This window comes from Stegostoma tigrinum, chromosome 34 (assembly GCF_030684315.1).
Source record: "Stegostoma tigrinum isolate sSteTig4 chromosome 34, sSteTig4.hap1, whole genome shotgun sequence".
NCBI lineage: Eukaryota > Metazoa > Chordata > Chondrichthyes > Orectolobiformes > Stegostomatidae > Stegostoma > Stegostoma tigrinum.
Window position 1 is genome coordinate 14,145,413 of NC_081387.1, and position 24,288 is coordinate 14,169,700.

At 47.0% G+C, this 24,288-nt stretch overlaps 1 protein-coding gene across 1 annotated transcript; it reads left to right on the forward strand.

Moving 5' to 3' along the window:
• The first annotated feature begins 8,672 nt into the window (after nucleotides 1-8,672).
• Nucleotides 8,673-20,885, forward strand: ppp1r11 (protein phosphatase 1, regulatory (inhibitor) subunit 11). Its single transcript, XM_048520129.2, has 4 exons — nucleotides 8,673-8,763; nucleotides 17,071-17,287; nucleotides 18,599-18,707; nucleotides 20,444-20,885. The coding sequence occupies exons 2-4, from the start codon at nucleotides 17,189-17,191 to the stop codon at nucleotides 20,638-20,640; spliced, it is 405 nt and encodes a 134-aa protein (XP_048376086.1). The 5' UTR covers nucleotides 8,673-8,763; nucleotides 17,071-17,188; the 3' UTR covers nucleotides 20,641-20,885.
• Nucleotides 20,886-24,288: the final 3,403 nt, after the last annotated feature.

Genomic DNA, 24,288 nt, shown 5'->3' on the forward strand with positions numbered 1-24,288 from the left:
AACACCAAATGTAATGAGTTACTAAATCATTTTGATCATTACAGTTGAGAGTATTAAATCCATGAATAACAAATTTTGCTTAGTATTAGCCATCAAATATTGTAAATTGTCGAGTTTATTTTTAAATTTGACACCGAAGCAAGATAAAGAGGCAGTTGGAGATAAGTTGGGTGCTGGAGAAACATGAATAAAGACACAACCTGGCAATGTTGAACATTCTGAGAACCTTGCATGCAAGCTATTAATATCAAATTGGCAGGAACAATGATGACACAAACTGATGTTCAAAATTTGCAGAGTGGCAACAGGCAACTTTTGTTCTGATGGCTTTGGTTAAACAGGCAGGTCGGCCATTATTTGTTGAGCAGAGACTTGTAAACGACAGATAGGAAATGCTGTACAGACATGTTGCTGGAATGTTTGATTCTTCAGGGGTCAGGAAAACAGTCTGCAGTTGACTCAGTTGGGCTCTGAAACTGAGGCCAATTTCTGAGCTCAAAACTATGAGTCAATCCGTTAAGAAGTATGGTGTCTTCAATGGAGGAAGGCACAACTCATGAGTGACTGGTGAAGGAATGTAGAAGTGCTGATTCTTGTCTCCTGTAAATGACCAGTTAATTACCTGTGACAACAAAGTAACTTAGTGTCAGAGATAATGGGAACTGCAGATGCTGGAGAATTCCAAGATAATAAAATGTGAGGCTGGATGAACACAGCAGGCCAAGCAGCATCTCAGGAGCACAAAAGCTGATGTTTCGGGCCTAGACCCTTCATCAGAGAGGGGGATGGGGGGAGGGAACTGGAATAAATAGGGAGAGAGGGGGAGGCGGACCGAAGATGGAGAGTAAAGAAGATAGGTGGAGAGAGTGTAGGTGGGGAAGTAGGGAGGGGATAGGTCAGTCCAGGGAAGACGGACAGGTCAAGGAGGTGGGATGAGGTTAGTAGGTAGCTGGGGGTGCGGCTTGTGGTGGGAGGAAGGGATGGGTGAGAGGAAGAACCGGTTAGGGAGGCAGAGACAGGTTGGACTGGTTTTGGGATGCAGTGGGTGGGGGGGAAGAGCTGGGCTGGTTGTGTGGTGCAGTGGGGGGAGGGGACGAACTGGGCTGGTTTAGGGATGCAGTAGGAGAAGGGGAGATTTTGAAACTGGTGAAGTCCACATTGATACCATATGGCTGCAGGGTTCCCAGGCGGAATATGAGTTGCTGTTCCTGCAACCTTCGGGTGGCATCATTGTGGCACTGCAGGGGGCCCATGATGGACATGTCTCCAACCCCACCACACCCGGCACCTTCCCCTGCAACCGCAGGAAATGCTACACTTGTCCCCACACCTCCTCCCTCACCCCCATCCCAGGCCCCAAGATGACATTCCACATTAAGCAGAGGTTCACCTGCACATCTGCCAATGTGGTATACTGCATCCACTGTACCCAGTGTGGCTTCCTCTACACTGGGGAAACCAAGCGGAGGCTTGGGGACCGCTTTGCAGAACACCTCCGCTCAGTCCGCAACAAACAACTGCACCTCCCAGTCGCAAACCATTTCCACTCCCCCTCCCATTCTCTAGATGACATGTCCATCATGGGCCTCCTGCAGTGCCACAATGATGCCACCCGAAGGTTGCAGGAACAGCAACTCATATTCCGCCTGGGAACCCTGCAGCCATATGGTATCAATGTGGACTTCACCAGTTTCAAAATCTCCCCTTCTCCTACTGCATCCCTAAACCAGCCCAGTTCGTCCCCTCCCCCCACTGCACCACACAACCAGCCCAGCTCTTCCCCCCCACCCACTGCATCCCAAAACCAGTCCAACCTGTCTCTGCCTCCCTAACCGGTTCTTCCTCTCACCCATCCCTTCCTCCCACCCCAAGCCGCACCCCCAGCTACCTACTAACCTCATCCCACCTCCTTGACCTGTCCGTCTTCCCTGGACTGACCTATCCCCTCCCTACCTCCCCACCTACACTCTCTCCACCTATCTTCTTTACTCTCCATCTTCGGTCCGCCTCCCCCTCTCTCCCTATTTATTCCAGTTCCCTCCCCCCATCCCCCTCTCTGATGAAGGGTCTAGGCCCGAAACGTCAGCTTTTGTGCTCCTGAGATGCTGCTTGGCCTGCTGTGTTCATCCAGCCTCACATTTTATTATACGACAATAAAATGTGGGGCTGGATGAACACAGCAGGCATTTTATTATCTTGAAAGTAACTTAGTGTATTGGTTTGAGTCTCGAAGCATTCAATTTAAAGTCTCAATGTATATACATCAAGAATCTTAGTATTCCTTCTTTCTCAGTCTTTGGCAAGGGTAAGGATGTGTGATTGACTTTCTCATGTGCTTAACAAACAAAAGCCAAGACTTCCCAAGGTGGGGATTGGGGGGTCATGAACTGTAATTTTGGTGTCACAAGCTTCAGGGCAGCAATGAGTTCCCACAGAGCTCTGAATTATAACTACTTCTGTTGAAACAGATATGCCCCTTTGACTTACACTCACAGGTCGTTGTCACCACGACTAGAGCCCCCTTCCCCGATTTCTCCAGCTCACAGTCCTACAGATTAATAATTTTTGAGCCTTGAAATGGAATCACTGTGGGAAAATGTTTCTAAAGCACCTGTTTACACTGCTAAAACCAAATATTAGATTCGTATGGTCCAATTTGTATTGGCTACTAGCTTCCTTTTGCATGTAACGTAAATTGCAACACCTCCTCTACAGGACTGAATGGTTTCTGACATCCTTGTAATAACAGAAGGGTATGGCTTTTATGCATCTACATTGTACTCATGTTGCTAATCTTTGACACAGTGCCAGGGTAGTGACAATTGCAGAATTTTTTAAATTGCAAGATCTTTATGCTGTTCTGTGCAGTTTTTGTTTTCATTCATGGCATGACAAGCTAGTGTTTATTACCCAGAGGCCGGTTCAGTATCAACCACCATTACTCTGCGTCTGCAGTCACATGTTGATCTGCCATCAGCTATGGCACATGTGAACCAGGGTCGCCCAGAACATTACCATGGTCTCTGATAAAATCACCAGCCAACTTCTGCCCGATGCAATTTGCATACAAAGAAAAATCAAACATTGGAATTTGACATTTCCTTGCAGTTGCAAAACCAAAGGCATTTCTTACCCATGCAGGAGACTATTTGCATACATTTTGAGGCCAATAGAGGGTCTAATAATTGAACTGACACTTGTTATATGTTTGGCAAAAAAGATCCTGGATGGTTGTCTTTCCCCACGTTGCTTTGGTGACAGCTGCCCCAAGCTTTAATGTATCCTTCAGCACGTAGTCCTGGACGTTGGAATGTGCCAGTCTGCAACACTCGGTCAAGGTCAACTCTTTATACTGGAAGACCAGATTTTGAGCAGACTGAAGGGAGTCTTTCACCGAGCTGATGGTCCTCCAGGCACAGTTGATATTTGCCTTGGTGTGTGTCCTGGGGAACAGACCGTAGAGCAACAAGTCCTGCATCACAGAGCTGCTCGGAATGAAACTTGACAAAAACCACTGCATCTCTCTTTCTCTCTCTCTCCACACCTTCTTTGCAAAGGAACATTCCAGAACGAAGCATATATCAGTCTCTTCACTGGTGCAGCTGCTTTGAGGCTAGCATGCAGTGGCACACAGAGTCCATGAACCATCTGATGGGCAGTGCCCTTCTCACTGGCCAAGCTATGTCTTGGTGTTCTTTGGAAAGTTCTGGTGATGAGGCATTCTGCCAAACCAATGTCCTTTAGACCTGCAACATGACCCTCCCATCTTCTATACTCAGTACATACACTGACTGATAAAAGCAAGCGTGCCAAATGCCTTCTCCGTTCCCCTATCTGCCTGCAATTCTGCTTCCAAGGAACTGCGGACCTGCTGTCCAAGGGCTCTTTGTTCAGCAACACTCCCCAGGGCCTTACCATTAAGAGTACATGTACTCCCCAATTTGCCTTTCCAAAATGCAGCACTTCACATTTATCTAAATTAAACTCCATCTGCCACTCCTCAGCCCATTTGCCTGTTCTGTTGCACGCTGAGGTAAACTTCTTCACTGACCACTACACTTCCAATTTTGGTGTCACCCACAAATTAAACCATCTGACCATGCTGCCTACGTTCACATCCAAATCATTTCGCTAAATCATATAAAGCAGTGAATCCAGCATCGATCCTTGCTGGTGGACAGTGCTAGATAACTGCTGGTAGAGCATAGATTTAAGGTGAGAAGGGAGAGACTTAAAAGGGCCTAAGGGGAAACTTTTTCAAACAGAGAGTGGTGGACGTATGGAATAAGATGCCAGAGGTGGTGGAGGCTGGTGAAATTACAACATTTAAAATGCATCTGGATGGACACATGAATAGGAAGGGTTGAGAGGGATATGCGCCAAATGCTGGCAAATGGCTAGATTAATTTAGGATAGATATTTGGCATGAACTTGTTGGATCAAACGGTCTGTTTCCATGCTGTACAATTCTATGACTCTATCTGCTACAGAACCCATCATCTTTGTTTCTGTTACCTCGAAGTGTAAGCATCATTAATTGCACCATGTCTCATGCACAAATAACTGTTTAATTCCCTTCATCGGATGTTTGTTAAACTACACCTCAACTTTGAAATTCCCAATGTTGTTTTCAACCCCCTCAATGTCCTTGCTCCTGTTTAGCTCTAATCTTTCGTCCTATTCTCACAACCATCTGTGATCTCACATTCATTTTTAAAAACTCATTCTTAGGATGTTGTGCAACACTAAGTCGGTTATGTATTGCCCTTGAGAAAGTGGTGGTGAACTGCCTTTCTGAATTCCACGTGAGAAGGGTACATCCAAAGGGCCTGTTCAGGGAGTTTCAGGATTTTCAACTAGTGACAGTGAACAAACACATATGAGGATGCTGCGTCACTTGAGGAGAAACTTGCAGGTGGTGGCATTTCTAGTTGCTAGGTCATGCTGTGGTAAGTTGCTGCATTCTGTAGATAGCACACACAAAATAGGTGCAACTATGTGGCAGTGCTAGAGGAGTCATTGTTGATTAGTTCTGCATCTTAGGCTGCAGAGTACGATGCTTCAGCTGGAACTTGTCTACTCCGCCCTTTCTTTCTCTTCTCTCTATTTTTCATGTTTTTTTTCTTCTCCTCCCCTGGTCTCTGATGAATCCCAGCCTCTGGGGTCAACCCCCAGTTTCCAGTCGACTCCCAGCCTCAGTGCATACACGACAAGAGGTCCTCTTGGCCTGGCATAGTGCCCCCCCCCCCCCCCCCCAATTGTGGTGGCCTCCTGGCATGGCATAGCCTCTGCGTGGTCACCCTGTCTCAATGTGATTCCAGAGCAATCTCCCAACCTCGTGAACCTCAAGGTAAAGCCCAGTGCAGTCTGAAGCCAAGGGGCAGTGTGGACTGGAGGCTAGATGCCAGCATGGTCTGGGCTGGAAGGCTATTGTTCTGAACTTTTTTTCTGGAATTTTTATTTCTCTGTTTTCTAAGATCTTTTAACTGATGAAGCTGTACCTAGGTATCTTTCTGCGCAAGATGCCACTGTAAGTGGTGACTTGTACACTTTTACTGTACTCATTTGAGTACACGTGACAATAAAGCTACTTCTCATTATGATTAATACTATTTCAAGCTTTCCATTTCTGTTTTAATTTTATTCCAAAGTCTTGCCCTCCTGAATGGAAAAAATTGATGAGAATGGTTCCCGAAATAAGGTACTTCAGTAATGTGAAAAGATAGAAGCGGTCGATATTGTTCTCCTTACAGAGATTTGATAAGGATTTCTAAAATCAAGGGTCTAGACAGAGTAAACAGCAGAATAGCCTGTTTCTGTGTTGTAGCTATACTGTACTTCTATCCCTTATTTAAAACGCTCCACCATTGACATGGGTACTTAACTGCCAAGGATCCAAATTCTGAAATTCCCTCCTTTCCTTGACCATATGTCGACAGCACATAAAAATGTCCTTCAGTCTGCGCCAGTCAAAAACAACCATCTCACTGTTCTCAGATAATAAAATGTGAGGCTGGATGAACACAGCAGGCACAGCAGCATCTCAGGAGCACAAAAGCTGACGTTTCGGGCCTAGGCCCTTCATCAGAGAGGGGGATGGGGTGAGGGTTCTGGAATAAATAGGGAGAGAGGGGGAGGTGGACCGAAGATGGAGAGAAAAGAAGATAGGTGGAGAGGAGACTATAGATGGGGAGGGGATAGGTCAGTCCAGGGAAGATGGACAGGTCAAGGAGGTGGGATGAGGTTAGTAGGTAGGAGATGGAGGTGCGGCTTGGGGTGGGAGGAAGGGGTGAGAGGAAGAACAGGTTAGGGAGGCAGAGACAGGCTGGACTGGTATTGGGATGCAGTGGGTGGAGGGGAAGAGCTGGGCTGGTTGTGTGGTGCAGTGGGGGGAGGGGACGAACTGGGCTGGTTTTGGGATGCGGTGGGGGAAGAGGAGATTTTGAAGCTGGTGAAGTCCACATCTCACTGTTCTCATCTTGTTTTCCAGCACATGCCCCATAGTGTGCGTATAAATACTTAAACGTTATGAGGGTTTGTGTCTAACACCGTTCAGATCCAGATTCCCACCACCTTCTCGGCGAAAACACTGTTTTTAACATCCCGTTTAAACTTCCCTTAAATCTACGATCCCGTGGTCACTGATCCCTCACACCCAGGGGAATTGTTTCTTCATGCGTACCCTGTCTATGCCCTTCATAATTTTATCCCTGTTACGTCCCCCCCGAGGCTTCAGGGAAAGCAACCCTAGTCTATGGAATAAAACACAATAATGCATATGCTGAAGATCTGAAACAAAAACAGAAATTGCTGGAGAAACTCAGCAGGTCCGGCAGCAGAAAGCAGAGTCCAATGCCCTTTCCTCAGAACTGTTCTGGAATTTCTGTTTTTGTCCCAGTCTGTCCAATCTCTCTTCATAACCAAAACTCTCCAGCCCATGCAGCATCCTGGTAAATCTCGTCTGCACCCTCACGAGCGCTGTCACATTCTTCATATAATGTGGATTCTAGAATTGCACACATACTTTAGCTGTGGCCTAACCAGCATTTTACACTGTTCCACTTCAATACTGTTAATCTCCTAAGACGCTTCGTGAAACCTTTAGTCATCCGTCCTGGTATAGTGTGTCTCGATCTCAGAGATTTGTTTAATGACTCCCTTGTGGAGGGAGAAAGGAGGAGGACATGCCCCTATCTATATCAACGGACCTGAGGTGGAGATGGTCGAAAGCATCAAGTTCCTAAGAGTGATGATCACCAACAGTCTGTCCTGGTCCACCCACGTTGACGCAGCAGTCAAGAAAGCACAACACCTATCTACCTCAGGAGGCTAAGGAAATTTGACAATGTCTGTAAAGACGCTTACCAATTATTACTGATGCACTACTGAAAGCATTCTATCTGGGTGCATCACAGGTTGTTACGGCAACTGCTCTGCCCAGGACTGTAAGGAAGTGCAGAGAGTTGTGGACACAGCCCAGTCCATCACACAAGCCAAACTTCCATCCCTTCACTGCACTGATACTTTCCACTGCTTGGCAAAGCAGCCAACATAATCAAAGACCCCTCCCACTCCGGTTATAGTCTATTCCAACCTCTTCCGTCGGGCAAAAGTTCCAGAAGCTTAAACACATGTACCAACAGATTCAAGAACAGTTTCTTTCCTGTGGTTATTTGACTCATGAATGGATCTCTCACATTTCAAATCTAAGGTGACCTTGCTCTGTTCTTGTACCCTGATACACTTTGGACGGTAATCATCTGCCTGTACTGCAGCAAAACAAAACTATACCTTGGTATATGTGACAATAAAAAAAAACCATATCAGAAATGTTCTTTCCAAGTGCAAGGTTGTTGCTTGGTCCTTTTTGAGACTGAACGGGCCTATTCCAATCCACAGAGTTATCGAACGTGGAAAAAAAGCCCTTCACTCCAACTCACCTGTGCTGACCAGATATTCTAAATTAATCCAGTCCCATTTGGCCCACATCCCTCTGAACCCTTCTTGTTCACATACCCATTCCGGACACCCTTTCAAACATACCAAGCCTTCACCACTTCCTCTGGCAGCTCCTTCCACCGTCCGGGTGAAAAATGCTGCTCGTTACACCCCTTCTTTTTTTTTTAAAACATCTTTGCCCCTCTCACCTCAAACCTACACCACCCCCCAGATTCGGACTCCCCCTAACCTTGGGGGAATGGGTGGTGGGGTGGAAATTAAAGACCTGGGCTACCCTAATCCGTGCCCCCTTGCGATTTTATAAACCTCTGTCAGGTCACCCCCTCAGCCTTTGGGGTAAATATCCCAGCCCCCAGGCCAGGCCTGTTGAGCCTCTCCCTGTGAGCTCCAACCCTCCATGTTTGCTGTCCACAGGGAGGCCAGTCTCTCTCCAGTTGTTGTTGTCGTCGTCGTCCTCCTCCTCGATGCTTGTCGGTTTCCTTGGTGGGGGTGGGGTGGAAAGGAAACAGCGTCCCCCTTTTTTCTCTTTAAATATACGTTTTTGCTGGGTGTGTGTGTGTTTTGTTTTAAACCGCCGGGGCAGCCTGACGCAGGGAGCCGCCTCAAACATGGCCCCCCCCCCGCCACGTGACTGCCCGGGAGGCAGGGGCGGGGCTCCCGCCGGAACCGGAAGGACGGACCGGCGGCCGGGCGGGGGAGGAGATAGGCGACGTACCGCGAGAGGGGGCGGGGTGGGGCCAACCCAGGGCGACAGGGAAAGGTCTGGAAGATGGAGGCGGAGTGAGTTGAGGGGGGTGTTCTCAGGTAATAAAGTGCATGAAGACGCGGCTTTTACCTGTAAAAGTGATGTTACTGCAAGCTGTAATTTACTCTGTCGTCCGGCAGGACGGGCAGTGTATCCGCTGGCTCGTTTCCTGTCAGTTTAAAAACCCCGAAATAAGAATAACATGCATTATGCCAGAGGTATTAGTCATGTCTTGTCAGTGTAGATGCATTTAACATAGCGAGAAACAGTGCATGTTCGCATACGTGCTTGTAAGTTTATAAAGTAGTGTGTGCATAACTGAAAAATGCCAATGTACTGTTTATTAATTTAATGATTTGACTCCAGTTGCAGGGAAGTTTTTATTTGTTAAAAGCAAAATGAATTCTACAATGCAGTAATGTTATTGTGGTCATCAATCAAGATAAGTGCGTTAAGTTCTCGGAATGAACTGAGATAATGTGGTTGGTGTGGACCTGGATTTTCGAGAGGAGCTTTGGTACAGTGTACTGTAATACGTTTGTTAGCAAAGGTAAAACCCCTCTGGGTGAAACCACCTGTCAGTGTTGGTATGAAATTGAATATGGGGACCTTTTGATTCAATTTGATTTACTATTGTCACGTACTTATGTGCAATGAACAGATTTGTGTGCAGTTCAGGCAGATCATGCAGTACAAAGGTCGTAGGGTGCTAGAACAGGGTGGAGGTGTACAATGTTAGGACTGCAGAGAAGTAGAGCAAAAAGCAAGCAAGTAGATTTAAGATAATATTGTAAGTAATTTTAACAAGCTTAGAACTGAGGTTTAAAAGAGTTGAATGATTGTTAAGAAGTGTGAGGATAAGGTTTGTTGTAAGGAGCTCACAAAGAGTTGCCATGTGTCAGTGCCATCTTGAATCCAGTACTTCTCACTGTTCATTCTTTGCGATTGTGGCTGGTTCTGATAGTAACCTCAACTCCACCTTCCTGCTTTATTCTCTCCCTCATCTCCTGATTCATGTATGTAGTCATGAATCTGGATAAATAAAAGGGAAATAAGTAGAGGGCTCCAGGAAAAGGGCAGTAGAATGTGCTAATCCAATATCTCTTTCAAAGTGGGATGTTCAGCTGAAAGGGTCTCGTTTTGTGCTGTATCATTTCTCAGTTGTGTGAGCCAACCATTAGAAATAATGTATAATTGAAAGAAACAGATCCTTTTAAGTATTCTGAATTCCTTCATCAGATCACATCTCCATTGTGGACACCACATCTCTTTGTGTCAGCCTCTAGGTGTAGGTGCATCTCTGATTCAGTAAAATGATCCCAGTCTTTAGAAAGTTGTGTGACAAAGGAGGGTTATATAAAAATTTTGTGTTCCCTTTGAATGTGTTTTTAAAATGACATATTAAAATGGATTTCAATATTAAAAGGATTTGATAGGATGGATGCAGAGAGACGATCTCCTCAAGTAGAGCAAAATGATGACAATATCACTTTTTAAATGTAATAAAACACACAGGCTGCTCCTTTAGGAGTTTCTTGAAGTAACATTTGACAGCAATAATAATCTTGTAGCAGATTGCTGGAAGTCTGATCAAACCAGTAAGGTTGAAGGAGTATCCAAAAGGAAGACAGACAGACAGAGGGGTTGGGATCATAGAATCCCAAAACTTTTGATTGCAGGCAACTGAAGACATGGCTGTTTCGCAGGGTAATGATTCTAAACTCTGAGTGAACGAGAGGCTGCAATTAGAAGGTCACAGATATCTGAGGCACAGTCTTAAAATTAGCTAAACCATTAAGGGTGGAAATTAGGAAGTTAAATAAAGATATGAAGGGTCGTGGAGTTGATGTACAGAGAGGTTGGATTTGATTCAATGGTGCACAGGCTGGAGGGAGTGAAGGATCTGCTGCGGTTTCTATGTTATAGTAATTGACAGTTCTGCTAATGTTCACTTCCCTTCCTGTGTTCTTGTTCTCTTATACTTTTAGTTGCTGGTGTCTTCTTTTTGTCTCCTGCTTTTGCACTCCCTATATTTTTTAAACATTCCTCTTTTAAAACTTGAGACTATACCAAACTTCACATATCAGGGTAGCCCTCATTTTTCTAGACTTTGGACTTCCATCACACACACTAGCAACATCCTGAGGGTTACCATTGACTAGGAATTGAGCTGGCTGGCAATATAAACACAATTGCTACACAAGCAAGGGCCAGGAATTCTGAGGTGAATAACTCGCCTCTTCGTTCCTCAATATCTGCCCACCATCTACAAGGCCTAAGTGTGAGTGTGACAGAATACTCCCCCCTTGTCTGGGTGAGTGCAGCTCTGATTACACACAAGAAGCTTGACACCAGTTTAGGACAAAGCATGTTACGTGATTGACACTACATCCAGACACATGCCCTGCCTCCTCCACCAATGCTCAGTAGCAGTAGAGTGTAATATCTACAAGAAGCATTGCAGTAACTCACCAAGGCTCCTTTTGATAGCACTTTCCAAACTCTCAACTATTACCATCTAAAAGGACAAGCGCAGATGCATGGGAACATAACCACGGCGAGGTCCCCTCCAAACCATTCACCAAACTGACCTAGAAGTATACTGCCATACCTTTATCAGTGTTGGTTCAAAATTCTGGAACTTCCTCCCTTTATAGGCTTGTGGGTCTACCTACATCGATGGCTCGCCACCCCCTGCTCAATTAGGGGTACAGGCAATAAAGTCTGGCCTTGACATTGATTCCTGCACTCCCATAAAATGTTTAAATCAACCCTCTAACAGTTTTCCTGCTTAACTACTCTTGCTTCCAGCTTTGGTGCATGTTTACTTTCTCCTACTGTGGCCATTTCCCTTTGTAGAGCCTGGGATGCTTGCTCCTTAAAATCTCAGGGACCCAGGCTTGCATGTATCCGGTGCACAGCTAATTTAGTCAGGAAGTGTTAGGTCCCACTCTCAGATGGCAAAATCACCCACTGCTCCAGGTTCAGTCGCTCTGATTCAGGATAGCTGCTGTGCCATATGCACCTCCTCTCCCATTGAAAGTTGGAAATAGTTTTCGTGGCAACCTGCCTGGTGTCTTGACCTCTGCTACATCCGCCAAGTCTTTGCAGCACCTCAAAGCCCTGCCCATCTTCTCCACAGCTCTGTGATTTGACCTGCGCTCTGTCTTGTCAGGGCTTCCCAAACCTGCCTTGGCATTGCACCAGAATTCCAAAGGACGTCTTCAGCAGCCGTAGACCAGGGGCTGACTTCTCCTTTCCCTTCCCCACTGCCCTGCAAACTTGGCTGTAAACCATCACACTCCTCCAATACTCGACTTGATGGGACTGACAGAGCCCCCGACCCCACCCGACTGGTAAATTTGCAGCATGGGTTCTTCCCCGGCCCCTGCACCAGGGCCTCCCAGACGTATTCCTGACTCAATGCCATTTTAATCTCCAGGCCTCATCTCATGTGCCTCCAGAATAAAATTTGTGGTGGGGGGTTGTTGTTTACTGGGATCAGGCCAGGAGGAATACATGTTGACATCAGGTCGGAAGGTGGTGATTTAAAACTCCTGGGTTGGCTCTGCAGGAAGTAAAGAAGCACCATGTGCCGTGGTTTTAACCAGTTACTGGGCCTCCAAGATCAGAGGATGAGGCTGTGCTTACCATCAGACGAAACAGATGTAAGCATTTGAAGGGAGACTGAGCTACGGAAAATTAGTTTCAGAGTTTGTGACCCCAGGATCGGGGTCTCCTCTGTTTCACCCGCACTATGGTGTTACTGATGGGAGTATTCTTCCTCCTACGGCCTGCTCATGTTTTCTGATTGCAACATCCCCAGAGTGAGATCAGCCCATGTCAGTACACGTGTGACACACACTGACCTCTATGTGCCTGCCACTCCCCATTCCTGTACTGCCTCTGTGTTATCAGGCAGCTCACGTGATGTCCAGGCAAAAGCAACAAGCTGAGAACTCAGTGATTGAAGAATTTGGGTGCAGAGGGGCCAAGGAGAAAATCCTTTAATCCAGTCAATTGGTTTAAAATACGCCATGTGAATTACTTCAAGAAAGTACCTTTGGAAAACAAGATCAAATAGTGGTGGCAAGATGCCACGCCCCAGCATGTAGGAATTTGTGGAGAGAGCTGTGATTCTGCGGTGAGCGTCTACAAGTGAATCAGCGTTACCTTGGAGTTGTTTGATTGGAATTTGAAGCGCAGTGATGTATTAAAAAGTGGGAGAGTTACCAAGGGTTAGTGGAGGGTATTTTGATCCAGGAGGCAGTTACAATACGGTACAGCATTCCCTCAGTAATATCCCCAATAGTGTCAGCCTTCGATTTTTTTTTGTGTATTCAAGACCTGGATTGAGTTTGGAAAATGGACCTTCCTGACTCAGAGTCCTAACAACCGAGCCATTGCCAAGAACTTGAAGGGTAATACCTTTTGTCTTAGTTATCACCTCTGCCTTGAGTTAGAAGGTTTCAGGTTCCAAGACCTGGAGTGCAAAAGTAAGGAAAAATTCAAAGTTTAAGCGGGAACGTCAAGGCCATCAAGCACAGTAGTGTTATAAGTAAATTGCAGCAAGATGCTGTCAGTGAGGTACCAAGAGGTTAGCAATGGTAAAACAGTGTTCGTGACTACATCTGCTTATAAGTAGACACAGTGTTAGACAGGAAATCAGAGGAGCACATGACGTGGGCAACGTAGTAATCCTGGGAGACTTTTAACTTACTTACTACTCTGCAAACCAAATTGTTTTAAAAACATCTCTGAACACACGCAAGCAATTTCCTACCACATTATGTTGAGGAACCCATTAGGGTTGAGGCTTTTTTAGATGCTGTATTGATGTTGCGGTCATTATAACCTTTAAAGCTTTGTGACTGTGGATTAGCAATGGCAAACATTTGAGAAATAATTCTGAACTGCACTTTCATGGCTCAATTATGGTGAATAAAAAGAGACTTAACATTATTGTTGACCGATGAAGTAGTGTGCAGGGCAGATTGGAGGGTTTTGTGCCCAAATTTATGAATGATGTCACGATAGGCAATTGGTGAGGAGGACACAGTCTTCAAGGGGATATAGATAGGTGATGGGCCAAAAATTTGGCCGACAGAGTATAATGTGGTAAAATGTGAGGATGTTCACTTTGCAATGAATAGAAATACGGAATATTATTTTAATGGAGTGAAATGAAATCTTTTCCATTAGCATAGATGGGTACTCAATAAAAGACAGGTTTGTATTCCTGCAGCTTCTTTCGAACATACAGATTAGAGGCGGGGCAGGCCATTCAACTCCTCCAAGCCTGTTCTCTCAGTTGGGGCATGCTGAGTTGGTCCTTGAGATGAGAGGGTTGTCCTATGATCTGAGGCTGAGCAAACTGGAGCTGCATTTTGACTGAATTCACTGAAATATGTTTAACCTTTGCTCGTAAGACAATCCCTCTGTACCAGGGATAATACCCAGTGAACTTTCTCTGTTCTGCCTCCAATGAAATAATATCTTTCCTTAAATAAGGGAACCAACATTGCGGTCGTGTGGTCTCAACCAGCACACTGCCCAGTTGCAGTAAAGACTTCCCTACTCTTATACTGCAATTCCCTTGAAATAACGGTCAATGTTCCATTAGCCTTCCTGATTACCTGCTGCCCCTGGGTGCCGGCTTTCTGTGTTTTATGTGCAGATATACTCCAGTCCCTTTGTGTTACAACTTTCTCCATTTAAGTAATGCTGATCGCTTGTTTTCCCTTCCAAAATAAAAAACTCCGCATTTTCCCACATTATACTCCAGTTGTCGCCTTATTGTCCATTTACTTAACCTATCAGCATGTCTCTGTAAACTATTTGTGCCCTTCTGCCTTTCGACCTGTTTTTTTTTGTCATCTGCAAATCTGACTACAGCATATTGGCTTCCTTCCTCCAAGTCACTTAATATATACTGTAAACAGTTGCGGTCCCAGCATTGATCCCTGTGGAACCCCACTGGTGACAGGTCATTAACCTGTAAAAGAAATGCCTATCCCCACTCACTGTTTCCTGCCAATTCTCTATCCATGCCACTATGCTACCTCCAACACCGTGGGCTCTTATGACTTAACCCTTTGTGAGGTAACTTGTCAAAAGCATTCTGGAGGTTCAATACAACACATCTACTGGCTCCCCTCTGGTTGAGGCTTCCTTGAGAAACTGTTATAAATTATTCAGACACAGTTTCTCTTTCCTGAAGCAGTGCTGGCTCGCTCGACTAGAATCTGATTTTCCAAATGTTCTGCTATTGTTTCCTTAATTGATTCCAATGTTTTTCCAACAATAGATAGTAGGCCAATCAGCCTGCAGTTACCTGCTTTTTTTTTCCTTCCTCCCTTCTTGAGTAGGGGTGTCACATTGGGCAGTTTGTAAATCCTCTGGTACTTTTCCAAAAACCCTTGAATTCTAGCGAATTACCACCAGTGCATCCACTTGCTGTGTAGCTGCCTGTTTTAGGAGCCTTGGATACGAACCATCAGGGCTAGGGGACGTATCAGCCTTTAGCCCCCATGATATATCTAATACTACCTCCCTAGAAGCATAGAATGCCTACAGTGTGGAAGCAGGCCATTCAGCCCATTGGGTCCACACTGACGCTCAGAAGGGCATCCCACCCGGACTTGCCTCTCACCCTACCCCTGCATTTCCCATCCTAGACACGATGGGCAATTTAGTATGGCCGATCCACCCTAACCTGCATATCTTCGGACAGTGGGAGAAAACTGGAGCACCCAGAGAAAACCCAGGCAGACACGGGGTGGATGTGCAAACTCTACACAGACAGTTGTGCAGGGCTGGCATCGAACCTGGGTCCCTGGTGCTGTGAGGCAGCAGTGCCACCCCTAAAATCAATTATGGGATGTGAATGTCATTGGCTGGGTCAGCATTTCACACCCATCCCCAGTTGTTAAGAGTCAACCATGGTGGCTGTGGGTCTGGAGTCACATGTAGGCCAGACCAGGTAAGGATAGCAGTTTGAGTGTATCAGATGGATTTCTCCCACTAACAATCATCAAGCTCTTAATTCCAGATTTTCTTTCCCCCACCATCTGTCGTGGTAGGATTGGAGGCTGGGACTCTAAGGTCTGTGGATTATTAGTATAACGATAATAGGCCATCACCTCCCCTATCTTCCTGTCTAGTGATGAGAGTAGTACTTAACTCCTCTGCTGTATTCTTTTGTATTAATGAGATGTTTGAAATATCTTCCACTGTAAACACTGACGCAGTACATTTGTTTAACTCCTCTGCTATTTCTTTGTTCCCTGAAACCATCTGTGTAGATTTATTTTCGCAGGGACCTGCGTTCACTTGGATCTCTGTCTTCCCTTTTTTCTTGGTAATGTATTTGTGGAAGTTCTTATTGTCAGTTTTCATTCCTTGCTAGTTTGCCCTCGCAGCTTGCTTTCTCTCTCCACATGATGTCTTTAGTCCTGCTTTTGTAGATTCTGAATTTATCCCAGTCTTCAAAGATGCTACTGACTTTTGGCTCCTTGGAGGGCTGCAAGTCTTTGGAATTCACTAACCTGAGGAATTGTTCCACAGTTGGATATACTCAGGACTGTGATAATCAGATGTTTGTTCACTCAGGGAACTGATGGTTAAAGGAAGTAGAGTTGAAGCAGCCGTGATCCTATTGAATGGGGGAAGCAGGCACAAAGGGCTGTTTGGTCTCTTCACCTCTATGTTTACAGCCTTGTGTTCAAAGTTGAAACACTGTCCCAGTGTTTTGGAGATTACAGTCTCTTTAAAAGCTAAATGGTAATCTATGAGCAGATAACGTCATAACAGGAGGAGAGACAGACGGTTAATTATTAATATATGTGATGAGGATTGCATGCTGAATGCTGGCTGAGCTGAGCAGGAGCCAAGATTTTGCATCCAACAACTTAAAAATGGTTGCGGGGTTCTTGTGGCGCAGTGGTAGCGTCTGTAGCTCTGAGCCAGAAGGTCGAAGTTCAGGCCCAACCTTCTGCACGCATGGACCACTGATGTGTGCATGTCCCAACAGGCTGTTTTTAAAGAAGTGGTTCAAATAGTGTGCAACGACCTAGCCTCAGCGGTTGCAAATTCACGGTGCGAATGCATTGCAAACACAAGAGGTTGTTCCACAAGGTGGAGTGTAAAAACAAGTTCAACTGATTTCTGCCCCTCAATATAATCCCTGCACACGAGAGAGCTGATGATTGTAAACGGTGCTGGTTTTATTCTTTATTCTTGTGGATGATTATCTGTTGTGCATGTGATTGACTTGAAGGCTGCATTGTGATCTGGACGTGTTTCCCTGAGAACGTTGGCTCACTATGTCTCTGCTGTTTCCCTCTTGTCTCTCTGACGGGGAGCAGCTTCCCCAGAGTCTGCTTGCTGCAGAATCCAGTCCCCTGTCTGCATTGTGGGCCGTGGTGGCAGTGGGGAGAGAGAGAGAGAGCGCCGCGGCAGCTTCCACCTGGCTGAGGGTTTTAAATGGAGCGGGAGATCGAGCGCGGTACCATGGCGGAGTCAGCAGCAAGCACAACTTCGACTGTCACCGAGACGGTGGACCAAAACCAGCCCGCAGATGTGGTGAGTAGGTCCGGAGACTGCGGCGTGCAGCCAGGCGGGCAATCTGGCTGAGCCGCTGTTGGTCAGGGGTCAAAGTAATTGGCTCGGGACAAATCAAACAGGCTGATGCCAGCCCTGATTCGTCCACTGCTGAGAGTAGGACACCAGAGGGATCACCTCTTTATGGTGTAGGGAAGTCTTGGAATTCCTTTGGTAGCTTTCACCGTTGCAAATGCCCTGGAGTCTTTGCCAGGCAGTGAAGTGCCTTTTCCACATGTATTGTTGGAAGCCGAGCTGGGGCACATTCGGCGCTGCAGAATCCCAGGAACCGCATAACCTGGTAGCCACATAAATCTGCTGGGGTGATGTTGGTTTGAGGGGGACAGGTTGGCCAGGGAACCAAGGAGAAATCCCACTCTTATATCCTTCGAAATAAGAGGCACAGACCCTTCGGTCCAACTCGTCCATGCTGACCGGATATCCTAAATTAATCTAGTCTCATTTGCCAGCGTTTAACCCATATCCCTCTAAATCCTTACGATTCATATAGCCGTCCAGATGCCTTTTCAATGTTGTAACTGTACCAGCCTTCACCATTTCCTCTGGCAGCATGTTCCGTACACACACACCACCCTCTGCATGAAAAAGGTGCCCCTCAGGTCCCTTTTAAATCTTTCCCCTCGCACCTTAAATCTATGCCTTCTAGATTTTGGAACACCCCCTAACCCAGGGAAAAGTCTTGGCTACTCATCTTATCCAATGACCCTCCATCAGGTCACATCTTTCGATGCTCCAGGGAAAATAGGCCCAGCCTATTCAGCCTCTCCCTATAGCTTAAACCCTCCAGCCCTGGCAACATCCTGGTAAATCTTTTCTGAGCCCTTTCAGGTTTCACCATGACTTTTCTCTATCCAAGAGACCAGAATTGAACGCAGTACTTCACTGGCGTCATCAGTGTCCTGTACTGCCGCAACATGACCTTCCAACTTCTTCAGTCAGTGCACTGACCAATAAAGGCAAGTGTACCAAACACTGTCGTCTTCACCCTGTCTGCCTGTGACTCCAGAGACCGCGGGGTCGTCTTTCCCTTCTGAGAGAGGATCCTTAGTTTGTCACCTCTTCAGAAAGAGGACAGCTCCTCTGACAGTGCAGTAGCACCCCTCTCTGATGCCACGCCGGTAGCATTGGCCACGGATTGGCACCGGTGAGAGCGCATCCCAGGAAGTCCCACCCGACAGTGCTGGACGTGGCTGGGGAGTGACTGTTCAGTCTGTTGAATGGTGGTTGCCTTGTCTGGTAACGCAGCATCCACTGATGAGCTCTTTTTTGCAGGAGAACCGCAGTATCACCATTAAACTGAGGAAGCGCAAGACCAACAAGAAGGTGGAGTGGACGAGTGACACCGTTGACAACGAGCACCTGGGCCGTCGCTCCTCCAAGTGTAAGTATCCTGATTGCAGGTTTCCAGGCCAGGCAGGGCAATGTAGGCCTTCACTCCATTAATTCCACCTTGGCAGTAAAGCCCAGAGGGCAGTGAAAGACGACCTTCCTTTGTTTTAACACCGATCAGGAATGGACTGTTCGAAAGGGCAGAGGGAACAAATTCAACAATAACTTTTCTTTTTCCCCAAAAAGAAACACTTCAAGGGGGTAGTGTTTACAAGGGTATTTGGGTGAGACCGTGGGGGGATTGCTTTTTATTTCACGCGGTGTGTCTTGCTGGCTCAGCCAGTATCTGTTCCCAATCCCTAATTGCCCCGAGACCAGTGACGGTGAGCCATCGTCTTAAGACATAAATGTGTACGTAAACTCCACTCCTCCTTTTTCTGCGGCTTGGCTAAGGTCAGGGCACATTCTCTCAGACAGGAGAGCAGTGCAGACAAAACAAAAATCCGGATCTCCCCAGATGAAGGAGATAAAAATCAACGTAAAGAAGGAAAAGAAAAGATGTTTATGTTGAGGGTTATGCAGTTGCGAACTGAGCTAAATACAAAATATTCAGGAAGAAGTTGGGGGGGACAAAAGGCAAATAAGAGAAGTGAAGAGGGGTTTATGAAAAAAGACTGGGAACCGACACCAAGGGGAATTCCGAAGTGTTGAAGAGACACAAAAATAATGTGAGGGTGGTAAAAGGAGCAGGGATGAACAGGCCCCCAAAAGGGAACGTCATAACACATTACAGAATTGTTATTGTGCAGAAGGAGGCCATTGGGCCCATCATCACGTGTGCACTAGCCATAGTGTGGAAACAGACCCTTCAGTCCAACCAGTCCATGCCGACCATAATTCCAAACTAAACTAGTCCCACCTGCCTGCACTTGGCCCATATCCCTCCAAACATTTCCTATTCATGTATTTATCCAAGTGTCATTTGAACGTCGTAACTGTACCCTCCTCCGCTGCTTCCTCTGGAAGTTCATTCCACACGCGAACCATTCTCTGCGTGTCAAAAGAAAAATTGCCCCTCACGTCGTCTTTAAATTTTTCTCGTCTCACCTTAAAAAATATGCCCCTTAGTTTTGAAACCCACCCTGGGGAAACGGCACTTGCTATTCACCTCGACTATACCCCTCGTGATTTTGTAAACCTCTATTAGGTCACCGCTCAACCTGACTGGACCTCTGAGCATTTGAATTTTGACATCTGAAACTTTGCCTTTTCCTCCCTCTTTGGTTAATCATCATTGCCCTCTTGAATGTGTCATTTGAACTTCTTCCACTGCATGTTCAGACAGTACGTTCCAAACCCAAACTACTTGCTTTGCAATTTTTTTCATTCTTGTATTGCACCTTGCTTCTTTTGCAAATCACTTTAAATCTGTGCTCCCTCACTCTCGATCCTTTTACAAGCAAGGACAGTTTCTCACCATCTGCTCCCACAATTTAGACCTCCATTCAATTTTTCTCGTCTCCAAGGAAAACAGCCCCAACTTCTCCAATCCAGCCTCAACTGAAGCGCCTGAACCATTCCTGAAGAATGGTCCTGACCCGAAACGTCAGCTCTCCTGCTGCTCTGATGCTGCTTGGCCTGCTGTGTTCATCCAGCTCCACACCTTTCTGTTAGTGTCCTGACCTCCCCTTGACCTTGTGAGCCAAGGGAAAGCGAGTGAGAGGTGGGGTTGCTGTCGTGACATTTTTTTAAAAATATAAACCAACCCCCCCCCCTCGCTGTTTCCAGGCTGCTGCATCTACGAGAAGCCGAGGGCGTTCGGGGAGAGTTCGTCAGAGAGCGAGGATGAGGACGGTGGCTGCGGGAACGCGCACTGTGTCCGGGGACACAAGAAACCTTTCCCGGGAGGAGCCGCGCACGCCGCCGAGCATAACCACGGCGCTGGGCACCCAAATCACGGACTCAGCCAACCACCAGAGAACTGATTGAGAAGGAGAGAGACTCGGGGATGGGGTGTGGTTTCGAGGGGGAAGCTGGAATGGATGGACGGACGGATGAATGAAAGAGTATGGTTCTGGCGGAAGGCTTGCCCCCTCTGTACGGATCCACTCTCCCAATCTCTGTGTGATGGGACCTGACTCGAAGGGTCTTCTTGCAATCGTGAGGTTTGCTTTTGTTTTAGAGGAGAGGGTTTTTTTTTAATTTAAGAGAAAGCAGGTCTGTAAATTCACGATGGCGTTTGTAACTTTATTTGAGGGGGAAACCTTTCACTGCTTGGCGAGGGTACATGCAGCGCACGGCGAGGCGGGGGGGAGGGGGGTTGGGGGCATGATGCGGTAATCAGGTTTGCACGATGCAGATCACCTTTGGCCATTTTTTTGTAATCGGTGGGAGGACTCGGGCAGAACCGAACCACTCTGTTCAGCAAACGCAGAGCGGGGGGCCGGGGGCTCAGAGACCAGCCTCGGGCAGAATGTGGTCAGGATGGTGATGGTGTCACAGGAGTCTCTGATCCGTTTGGTTGGTTGGTTGGGCGGGGGGAGGGGTGGGTGGGAAGGTGTGTGTCTACATCAGAGCGTCACTATCCCAGTGGAGGGGAATCTGTAACAGAGGGTCAGTGGGCCGATGGGGGGGTTGGGGGGCAGAATGGAGGTTCATTGGCTTGATTTTGGGGAGGGTGCGGTGTCTGTAACAAAGGGTCACTGTCCTGATGGGAGGCGGGCTCTGTAATGAGGGTTTACTAGCCCAATTGAGTGGGGAGTATATAACGGGGACAGGGTGGGGGGGGGGCGGTGTGGTGGTGGCACGGGTCACTGTCCCAGCGGAGGGGGGGGGGGGTGGTTCTGTAATGGAGGGTCACTGTCTCAGTGGAGGGGGGGGTTCTGTAATGGAGGGTCACTGTCTCAGTGGAGGGGGGAGCGTCTGTGACGGAGGGTCACTGTCCCGGTGGAGGGTCTGTGACGGAGGGTCACTGTCCCGGTGGAGGGTCTGTGACGGAGGGTCACTGTCCCGGTGGAGGGTCTATGACGGAGGGTCACTGTCCCGGTGGAGGGTCTGTGACGGAGGGTCACTGTCCCGGTGGAGGGAGGGTCTGTAACGGAGGGTCACTGTCTCGGTGGAGGGAGGGTCTGTAACGGAGGGTCACTGTCTCGGTGGAGGGAGGGTCTGTAACAGAGGGTCACTGTCTCAGTGGAGGGGGCTCTGTAACAGAGGGTCACTGTCCCAGTGGAGTGGGACAGAGTGTTCAGTGGGCTTTATAGATTATGGTAGAGCAAATCCATGAAGTTTGTATTTATTTTTCCACGGGCTCTCTGTAATACTGGTATTCTCTGTCAGATGGGGAGGGTGCAGAGTTTGTGCACATGGTTTGGGCCAGCTGTTTACTTTGTGGCTGAGAGATGTGCTGGAGAGACAATCAGTGGTTGGGCTGAAGTGAACTGCCTGCCCTTCCAATCCCTGCAGGATGCCTGTATGCTGTGGTCCGATTCTGCCCTGCTTATGATCATTGTTACTGAGTGTTTAACACTGGGGGAGGTGATCCTTCGCTGTAAGATCTACTAAAATAAACAGTTTTGCCGAACAAAAATTTTAAAAAACGATGTGAACTTGGCTTGAACTTAGAAAGTGGCCGGTGAGCAAGTCCCAACCGTGAGACAGGGGTATGAGAAAGCTGATCAAACAGTGTGATCAGCAGGTAAGGATCTGACCAGAATGAATCTCCTGGTGCAAAGATCTGCCCTGTTGTGATTGAAGCGCTGCATTCTTACATTGTCACAGTTGACAAATTCTGGCAGATACTTATGGATCTACAGAGGAAGAAAATTTCCTCAAATTTCACACTCGGCTGCTGCTTCCCCCCCCGCCACCCAACCTACCGCCACATGCTTGATTTCAGTGTCAGCCTCTTCTGTCAGTTCTGTCCCCTTTGCCTCCGTCGCTGGGAAGCAGTGCAGATCGTCTGATTGTTTCAGCTGTGTTGGTTGTCTGGGATCTTGCTGTGCTGAAATCATGTTTTCTCACACACACACACACCCAATGCCACCCCCCCCCCCCCACCCCGGTCACTGAATGCTGGAGGGACATAGTTGGTGGCGTGTGGCTGCTTCCACTATACACCAAGGTGATGGTGGGCGGGATGGCCAGGAGCTCGGGAGATGTCGTCGCGACAGTGCACACCTGGGATTGGTAACTGTGAACACAAGGCTTGAACAGAGACCCACCCCGTCATTTCTCCATTTACTGTGGGGTGGGGGGGGGGGGGGGGGGGGGGGCAGTTGACTCCATCTCCATCTGGACACTCTAAAGAAGACGGAAGGATAAGATTTGAGCAACGCCCTGGCACAGGCGGCACCTAACTCGTCGAAATTGTTGTGATGAGTGGCCAATTTTGGAAGGGCCCACATTTTAAGGTAAGTGGTGATCCTGAACTTTACAAATATAGGCATCTTGTGCAAAAACAAGGAAGCTGGGGAAACCGGGGATTGGGTTCAATGTTGAGTGACGCACTGTGGGAACGGTGTGAACGTTTTAGAGGAGGAAGTAACCATTGGTTGAAAAAGGGAAGTCAGGGACAGCATAAAAGCAAAAGCAAGCAATGTGTTGAAGATTAATAGGAAGCCAGAGGATTGGGAAGCCTTTTAAAAAGCAGAAGATAACTTTTTCTAAAAAAAAGCAATAACAGGAGAAAAAAGATTAACTATGAGGATGAGTAGCTAGTAATATAAAAGAAGGCTGCAGAAAGATTTGGACGGCCAGGACACTGAATAAAGGTAGAATACAATCTGGGAAAGTGTGAGGTTACTTTGGTTGGAAGAACAGAGACGCAGACTATTTTTTGAATGGGGAAAGGCCTCGGAAATCTGAAGCACGAAAGGGACTTGGGGGGCGTCCTCGTTCCGGATTCTCTCAAAGTTAACATCGCATTCAGCTGGCAGTTAGGAAGACAAATGCAATGTTAGTATTCGTTTTAAGAGGACTAGATTACAAGAACAGAGATGTACTACTGAGGCTGTGTAAGGCTCTGGTCAGACTGCATTTGGAATGTAGTGAGCAGTTTTCAGTCCTGTATCTAAGGAAGGATGTGCTTGCCTCGGAGGGAGTCCAAATTAGCCCTACAAAAATGATCCTCGGGATGAAGGGGCTTGTCATTATGAGGTGTGGTTAATAGCTTCGCGTTGGTACTTGCTGGAGATAAAAGAATGGGCCTGGATAGGGTGAACATAGAAAAGGTGTTTACTCTAGTAGGGGAGATTAGAACCTAAGGGCACTGCCTCAGAATGAAGGGACAACAGGGCAGAACGGAGAGGAGAAATTTCTTCAGCCAGAAGATGGTAAATCTGTGGGTGTGCAGAGGACTGTGTAGGCTAAGTCGCTGAGTATATTTAAGACAGAGTTAGATTCTTGATTAGTAAGAGGATCAAGGGTTACGGAGAAGCCACAAGAATGGGGTTGAGAAGCATATCAGCTGTGATCGGATGGTGGAGCAGACTCAATGGGCCAAATAGCCTAATTCTGCTCCTATATCATGGTGTTATAACTGACTGTGGAAATGCTGAAGTTTTGTCTAATCTAACAGATGTTAATTACAGCAAACTATTATCTACAAGCATCATATCCACAGGTACCACTTACAG

Bases quoted from the DNA above. Each gene is read 5' to 3' on its own strand.
- ppp1r11 (XM_048520129.2), top strand. From the start codon at position 17,189: ATGGAGCGGGAGATCGAGCGCGGTACCATGGCGGAGTCAGCAGCAAGC. The intron at 17,288-18,598 runs GTGAGTAGGTCC...TCTTTTTTGCAG, and splicing joins AAAACCAGCCCGCAGATGTG to GAGAACCGCAGTATCACCAT. The intron at 18,708-20,443 runs GTAAGTATCCTG...CGCTGTTTCCAG, and splicing joins GGGCCGTCGCTCCTCCAAGT to GCTGCTGCATCTACGAGAAG.